This window comes from Silene latifolia, chromosome 7, assembly GCF_048544455.1.
Source record: "Silene latifolia isolate original U9 population chromosome 7, ASM4854445v1, whole genome shotgun sequence".
NCBI classification, from domain to species: Eukaryota; Viridiplantae; Streptophyta; class Magnoliopsida; order Caryophyllales; family Caryophyllaceae; genus Silene; species Silene latifolia.
The window spans coordinates 11,611,684-11,620,540 of record NC_133532.1 but is presented as its reverse complement, the minus strand read 5'-3'; the positions used below and the strand labels follow the sequence as shown (position 1 = coordinate 11,620,540).

The window sequence follows — 8,857 nt, the reverse complement described above, 5'->3', positions numbered from 1 at the left end:
CCAAAGTAGACGCCACGGCCAAAGCCGGGCAGTCACTAGTAGACGCCACGGCCAAAGCCGGGCAGTCACTACAAATGCAGTTGATACTCGCGAAAGCGACCAACATGCTTAAGAACGTATAAGTATAGTTGAGAAACGCAAATCTGACTGCCTCGGCCAATCCGGGAGTGGCAGAGGAAGCGATCAATATGTCTATAGATATGAATGCAGCCGAGCCGTAACTTCGATTGCCTCGGCCAAAGCCGGGAGTGACGGGGAAACGACCGATATGCTAACATGTTTACAACAGCAGTTGGGAAGCGCAAATCTGACCGCCTCGGCCAAAGCCGGGAGTGGAGGAGGAAGTGACCGACATGCCAACATGTTGCTGAGTAAATTGGGAAACGTGAATCTTGCTACCTCGGCCAGTTCAGGTGCAGCAAAGGACACGACCAATATGCTAAAAACGTTTAAGTACAGTTGAGATACGCAATCTAATTGCCTCGGCCAAGCCGAAAGTAAAAACGAAAAAGCGCTCAATATGTTTAAAAACGTAAGAAGACAACTGAATGGAGGATGAGATCAAAGCCTCGGCCAAGCCGAGGGCAAATAAACAAACTTTATTAAATGTTTACAAGTGAGACAAAATCAAGTCGACGTCCGTCCCCATGGGGATAGCCTAAACACAACCTACCAAAGTTTAACAAAAAAGAAGGAACAACAAAAGATTACAACATTAAGACATGAAGCGCCAAAAGGATGGCAGGGAGGAAAGGCTCAATAGTTGGCCCCGAACATTGAAGCCGTCCGAATGGCCGGGTGAATACGGTGACGACCACCCGTCTCCCTATGCTTGTTGTTGCTCGCCACCGCGGCGATAGTAGGGCATCACCAACGGTGGGCGGCCCGAGGAGAGGACGACTTGGCGGCTTCACTTGCCTTTGCCCTCTCGACCTCCTCTCTAGCCTCCTTCACCTTATCATCATGGGCCGCCTTGGCGCAGCTTCTGAGCGCCTTCGCCGCCTTCGCCTCGGCCTCGGCCTTGGCCTCCGCAGCAGCCGCCTTCTCATCCAAGCTTTGTCAAAATCTTGCCACGGAAAGGTGCCTTCAGGAAGGAGCTCTTTAATCGCATCCCTGGTAGCATCTTCAGCTTGGTCCCGGTACCGGGCACACATTTCAGGGATGATGACGGTTTTCAGCATCTCAATATCCTTCTCCCTTTGAGCAAGGATAGCCTTTGCGCCCTTATGCTCCTTCGCCTCGGCCAGATGCAGGGACTTCCATCTTTCCCTCTGCTCAACCATGCCCTTATAACCACCCTCAAGCTTGTTTCTCTCCTCCCGCAGCTTAGCGGCATCAGCCAACGCAGACTCAACCTTAGCTCTCTCGGTCAGGACCATCTTCTCAGCGTCCTCCTTAAGCTTTCGCTCAGCGAATAAGTCCTTCATGGTGGCCAGGAAGTCCTTCTCTGTCCTCTCGGCCTCCTTCCTAGCAGCGGCAAGCTCAAGCCTAAGCCGTTCGAGCGTAGGGGCAGTTTGAGCCACGAGCTTTTCTTGCTCGATAAGATGAGTGCCGGCTAGTTCAGCCCACTTCACCAGCCTTTTGGCCAACCTTATGCCATTCGCCCTGAGCTGAACGGAGGAAACCTTCTCGGACGAGGAGTCGGCGGCGGCATTTTTGTCGCCGTCCGCACAGTCGCTTCTCCAATTGCCGTTCGGTGAGAACAACGTTGTGGCGGGCCGATCTACAAAAACCCAGATAAAGCGTCCATGTCAACATTCATCGACATATCAGAAAGCCTGTCATCCGGAATGCATAAGGAACCTGCTAAATCCGAGCCATGGGTTAGATCCGTACCAGTCCTGGCCTTCTTGGATTGAGGGCCGGCTGACCCCTCCTCTTTCCCTGCCTCGGTAACAGCAGCAGCAGCAGCAGGCGTTGTTTCTTTCCTCTTATTTGAAGGAGGAGGACCCTCCAGAATGGTGACGTCCTCGTCAACATTGACGACCACCATATCCTATTGGACTGCGGGGATTGGAGATCGAGTTGGAGTTGACGTCGTAGCCGCCGTAGACGTTGTTTTTGGTCTCCGGCGCGGCACGTTACCGCCAATCTCTGCTTGAGTCGCCCCCACATCCATTGCCTTCAACGCCTGCTCCATGAGTTCGTGCAGGGCCTGTCTGCGATCACGCAACACGGCCTTAGGGTGCAGCTCAACAACTCTTCCGTCCTGGTCAAGTCCCAACTTGTTTAGGATGGAGACAGAGAGATCCCGGCCAAATCGATCTGCAAGAAACAAAGTCAACAGTTAAGCAAAAGAAGTAAACCAAGGCTCAAATACAGAAGCATAAAAGCAAAGGAGGGCCTCATACCGACCCCACTCACCCTGGCTGAGGGCCGGTATGAGGCCGACGTGACAAAGCGGCTCGTCTTGAAGGACGATCTGCGTCGGAGGCATCCATCCCTTCGGCGTGCCATCCCTATCAGCCTCGAACAGGCTCATTGCCCGCACTTCGTCGTCCTTAAGATAGACCTTCTTGGTGTCCATCTTAATCTTATTACGGGAGACATATCTTTCATGCTCCCCCTGACTCTCACACCGCAAATTGACGCGGCGCTGGAAGGACCGGGGCAGTGGATAGTCCTCCGGAACCTCGACATATACCCACCGCCCCTTCCAGTCTTTGCAGGATGTCAGCTTGGAGACGGTCACGTAACCCGGCTCGGTCTGCACGTTGTACCACCCCGTGCCGCCTAGGGTAGACTGCCGAAGATGGTGGAGCCGGCGTAAAAGGTTCACCGTTGGGGCCTCCCCTTTAAAAAGACAAAACCATACGAAGCCAATAATCGTCCTAATGGCCAACGGATGCAGTTGTGCCACGGCGACATTCATGGCTTTGACTATGGCCGCGACGTGTTCATTAAGAGGAAATCGGAGCCCATACTCCAGATGTCTAATATACACGCCGATACAACCTTCGGGAGGGCAACAGACTGCCTGATCACCCTCAGGGACAATAATTCTATACCCCCTGCCGAAGGAGTAATGGTCTTCAAAAATTTCAGGCCCGGAGACACTAGCGAACTTGTTCGTCCAAACACGATCGGGTTTAATCGAGCTGGCTTCGTCGTGCCACAAGTAATGCGGCCGCTCTGAATCAGATTGGGTCTTTTCATCATCGTCATCATCAAAATCCTCCAAAAATTTCTCATCAATTTCAGGAGAAGGCGACTTGCGACCCCCGAACCCTATCGGGGTGACAACCAGTGGCTCCTGTTCGTCGGGACGCGACGGTTCGCCCCCCGGAGTTGAGGTACTAGGCAGAGCATCAGCAGCAGACATGGTGGCAACAATTAATTAACAAATAAAAGTTGGGGAAGAATTTGTTTGTTTACCTTGAAAGAAAGTGTTACGCCGAGTAACGCTTCGAAAATTAGAGAGGGAAAAGCTCTTCGAAAACTAGAGAGAGGAAATTTTTTTTTTTTGAGAAAAAGAAGTTTGCAGGTCAAAATGAGGGGCATATTGCTCTATTTATAGAGCAAAGCCCATTCAGTGGACCAATCAGAGCAAAGCACATGAAGCGTCCACCAATCAACACCAGGCCACGTGTCAAGCATGCAGCCACGGAATGTCAATCGACATACAGTAACCCATCTTCTTCGACACGCTTCTTGGTACCTACTTGCCAACGGCCAGCTGATCAACCAAGCTTGGCAGCACCGGCCAGGGGCAATCAAAAGCACACGGCACTCCCAACCTTGGTCTCGGCCAGCGCCATTTTCTTTTCCACATTCGATGTCCATTACACAACCATGTGGATGGGGGATATGGTACGGCCTGAACAGGACCAAGCCGAGGAAGAAGTTCGACATGCGCAGAATACGCTCAACACGCATCGAAGGTCCATACCACGGCATAGACTACGCTGGGGGTAAATTGATGGGGCATATTCTGCACCCACTGACCGAGTCAACATATTGAGCAAGGTCAAAGTTAAAAGACAGCAAGTCAACATATTAACAGCCTAATCGACAAAGCCTGTCGGCCTGTCACTTGGGTCTCGGCTCGGCAACTAGCCGGCCGAGAGGCATATCCGCATACTCACATCCAGTCCCCTCGGCATGGAGTCAACCAGGCCTGCCGGCCTGTCATGGGTTCCTCGGCCGAGGGTAAAACGGTCTTTCCAACTGCTACGCCACTTGGCCACTTGGCCACTACGTGACAAAAGGTGAAAGTCTATAAATACTCATCATCTCTCATTGAGAAACTAACTGGAAAATCTGGTATAAACTCCCTTATCTCTCTACAATATACTTTGCCAAGTTAACATACAACTTATCTCTCTAAGTTTACTGACTTGAGTGTCGGAGTGAGTACGTTCGGCCCCAAGCCGAGCCCTCAGTTTGTTCATCTTGACAGGAAAGAGTGAAAGGAAGAGACAAGCAACGACATCATTCAACAAGCTCAAGTGGTCATAATCCTGCTCCGGAATTACACTCGGAACACCAATGACTCAAATCTTCTGGGGCAAAGCTAACACCAAGCATTGTCTGGAGTATAGTCACACATTTATGATTGAAAGTACACTGATAAAACAGGTGAGCATGATTCTCCACAGCAGCAGCACATAGGTAGCAACTATTAGTCTGTCCAAATCCCATATTCATAATTCTATTTTGAGTAAGAAGCCTCTGCAACTGAATTGCCCAGTATATGAATGAGCATTTAGGAACATTAAGGGGATTCCAGCAGGTAAAACGCTAAGCCACAGGAGCTTGAGGCTGTCTAAGCCACTGATAACCTTCAGCAACAGAGTAAGACTGATCAGAATTCAACCAACGATCAGTTGTATAGGCTAGTTTAAAAGGAACCATAGTGTGAGCAATTTTCTTCCATGTCCAACTACAATCATCAGGAGGATCATAGTTGGACCAATGTGTGCTTTTCATATACACATGGTTTATCCACTTGACCCATAGATGGTCCTTTTTACTAGCCAACCACCAAATATACTTACCAATTAGAGCCTTGTTCCAAAGTTTTGAATTTTTGATACCAAGCCCACCTTCAGCTTTGGGAGTACAACAACTTTGCCAACTAATATTTGGAGCTCTCTGATAAACATCCTTGCCACCCCAAAGATAATTCCTACAAATTGAGTCTATTTTAGTCATTATCCCATTTGGTATGAGAAACATGCTAGACCAATAGGAATGGAGACTTGTAAGAACAGAGTTGACAAGTGCCAATCTGCCAGCATAAGAGAGATGTCGAGTACCCCATGATCTAATTCTTGCACAAATTCTATCAATGAGCTGCATTCCATCATTCTTAGACAGTTTCTTGGAAGAAATGGGAACCCCCAAATATTTAAAAGGGAGAGACCCCTTCCTAAAACCAGAGACTTGAAGAATATCATTCATAACATCAGGAGCAACACCATTGAAATAAATATCAGACTTAGCTTTGTTGAGGCATAGTCCACTTGCCTTAGAGAAAGTAGAAAAAGCCCTAAGAAGCCACATGATAGAGCTAGAATTACCCTTGGAGAATAGAAGCAAATCATCAGCAAAAAGAAGATGGTTTAACTTAATAGGCCCACACAGAGGATGAAATTTAAAGTCTTCCTGCTCACTAACCACATTTAAGATTCTTGAGAGATATTCCATGCAGAGTGTAAAAAGGAGAGGAGATAATGGGTCTCCTTGCCTAAGTCCACGTTTACCATGGAAAAAAACAAAGGAATTACCATTAACAGAAAGGGAGTATGCTAGTGTGGTGACACAGGTCATGATTTTATCAATAAAGCCCTGAGGAAAATTTAAAGCTTGAAGCATACTCAGAAGGAAAGCCCACTCAACAGAATCATAAGCCTTCCTAAGATCAATTTTGAGAAGGCATCTAGGAGATGCAGACTTCCTGCTATAAAGCCTTACCAAATCTTGACAAATAAGTACATTTTCCACAATTTGTCTTCCTTTAATAAACCCACCCTGATTGGGGCTCACAATATCAGGTAGTACCTCACTCAATCTGTTACATAGAAGCTTGGAGATGTATTTATAAAGGGTATTACAGCATGCAATGGGTCTGAACTCAAGTACAGTTGAAGGGTGTTCACATTTGGGAATAAGAGATATAATAGTAGCATTTAATTGTTTCAACAGCTTACCAGTTAAGAAAAAATCCTGGATAGCAGCACAAATATCAGCTCCAATTAAAGGCCAAGCATCTTTAAAAAACTGACTTGAAAAGCCATCAGGGCCAGGTGCTTTGTTGGAAGGAATGGAGAAAAGACTGTTCTTGATTTCAGTATCAGTTACTGGTTTCAGTAAAATATGAGCATGGGCATCATTCACCAGACTACCTCTCCTGACAGTAGGAATGTGGACAGGAGAAGTGACCTTACTACTACCCAAGAGATCCTGATAAAATTCCAAAAAGGAGCTCTCAATGTGGACAGGATCAGTGTGGTAGTTACCATGAATATCAGATATGCTAAGCACTTTATTATGGATATGACGGGCTTTAATATGCCTATGAAAGAAGGCAGTGTTCTCGTCCCCTTCCTTAAGCCACTCGACCTTAGCTTTTTGTCTTAAAAAGCTCATTCTAACTTTATGTAGAATAGTATACTTCTGTGCAGCATCTTTCTCAGCAGCTAATAGATCCTGATCCAGAGGTGTTTGATGTTAACTTGGTCTGGATATTATCTAATAAAAGCCTAGCCAGATCAGCTGCTTTTTCAATATCAGAAAACTTAGCTCTATTGAGCTGCTTCAAAGGCTTCTTGAGCCATTTAAGCTTGCAGACCACTTGGAACATTTTACACCCCAAAATAGGTTTCTCCCATTCATTTCCAACTATAGCAAGAAAATCTGATGTTTGTCCCCACATATTGAAATATCTGAAATGAGATTTCCTGATAGTTCTATCCAATCTTCTATAACATATACAAGGATAGTGGTCAAACAGACCTTCATTCAGAAAATAAGCATATGAATTAGGATATAGAGAGAGCCATTCATGATTGATAAGGAACCTGTCAATTCTGGAGTATACCCTAGTGTTAGCACCCTGCTTGTTGTTCCAAGTATAGAAGGAGCCCTGAGCTTGAATATCCACTAATTCACAGTACTGAAGACACTGTCCGAATTCCTCAAGTTCACCCCAAATAACAGTGCCGCCTAACCTCTCATTGAAATGCAAAATATTGTTGAAATCCCCACTCTCACACCATGGACCAGAGTAGGAATCCTTAATAGTAGTCAGATCATGCCATAGATGTATTCTATCACTATCAGAATTAGACCCATAGACTACTGTAAACCAGAATTTCTCACCAGTATTAAGATCCTCCACAGCCACAGTAATTTGTTGATCAGAAGCACTCACCATTTGAACATTAAAAATCTGAGGAAGCCAAATGATCCAAATTCTCCCCCCAGGGTGATGCACATTATTATTAATACCATACCACCTATTACCAATATTATTCAGCACAAAATTGAAATTATGACTTTTGACCTTTGTTTCTACTAATCCATAAAGGCCAATTTTATTTTGATGCAAAAACCATTTAATATCACTTTGCTTATTTATATTATTAATACCACGAACATTCCAGCACCCAAGATTATCCATGTTCAATATTAATCTGATTAGAGTCAGTCCCCCCTTCCAGTTGAACCCCAACCTGGATAAGCTCAGTAGTGTGTGGCTGCTTGATAGGAGATGGTGGAGTAGTAACAAGTGAATCAAGAGGTTTAGTAGAAGAGGTAGGAGGGGAAGTAACTACAGAAGCATAAGTGGTATCTACTGTAACTATTCTCCCACCTGACTACACCACTGGACTCACAGGAACTGCAACTTTAGTAGGAGACTTATGAGTTGGAGCAATAGGCCTAACTGTAACACCCCTCCAAGTGCCTTACCAGGACCACTCAGGTATAAGGATGCTACCATCTCGGTTACCCGAGGCATGATAATCATAAGACAATGAAGAAACATACTTTATTAAATAAGTTTTAGCGATTACATAACAAAACCAACTGTAAGCAAAATACAACTGTTCTCCAACTATAAACCAACTGAAAGGAACAGTCCTAACAAACACAGCGGAAGACTAAAGACTCTGATATGTGATGACTCCATCCCAGACTAGATCTCACGCGTATCCAAGATATACCGCAAGCAATCGCTCACCACCCCGAATGGATCACCACGAGTTTTTAAAACATTTAAACGGGGTCGTACTAATCACACAATTCACTATATATATATATACAATGAGATAAACAGACAACTTAACTATCACACATACACAACCAACCAACTCCAATCATCTCAATCATTGATCGTCCCCTTTGGACCGACCACGCCGATGGGGGACCGCGGCCGTTCCACCTAAGCCCCGCTCATCATACCGAGCGATAACCCTGTCCATTAATGTGCACATCCCCTTTCGTGGCGGGTTCCACGAAGGGCGAGACTAGGGCGTGAAGGCACTCCCGCAAGTGACCCCACTCAGCCGAGAACGCATCTCGAGAACCATCAACAGCAATCACAACCACAAACACAGTACAATCATTATATCAAACAACAAAATACAACACATCACCAATATCCCATTATGGGACTAATGCTGAGTAGGAAATCCTACCCGGAACGCACAACAAGCGAGACGGTATCTACAAATTTGTATCAAAAAGCCTCTTCTACGAACCCTCCTCCTATCATATAACACATAGAGACTACACATCACATACTACACACAAAACCCCAAATCTCTAAATTAGGGTTTAACCAAAACAAAGAAAAGACAACAAAAAGGGTACATAGATCTTACCCTCGACGCAAGGAACTCAACGGTATAAT

At 45.9% G+C, this 8,857-nt stretch overlaps 1 protein-coding gene across 1 annotated transcript; it reads right to left on the bottom strand.

Moving 5' to 3' along the window:
* Positions 1–6,634: 6,634 nt before the first annotated feature.
* LOC141589728 (uncharacterized) lies at positions 6,635–7,624 on the bottom strand. The gene has a single exon (XM_074410354.1). The coding sequence runs from the start codon at positions 7,622–7,624 to the stop codon at positions 6,635–6,637; it is 990 nt and encodes a 329-aa protein (XP_074266455.1).
* Positions 7,625–8,857: the final 1,233 nt, after the last annotated feature.

What these genes read in the sequence shown, in the direction of transcription:
- LOC141589728 (XM_074410354.1), bottom strand. Translation starts at nt 7,624, where the DNA reads ATGGATAATCTTGGGTGCTGGAATGTTCGTGGTATTAATAATATAAAT.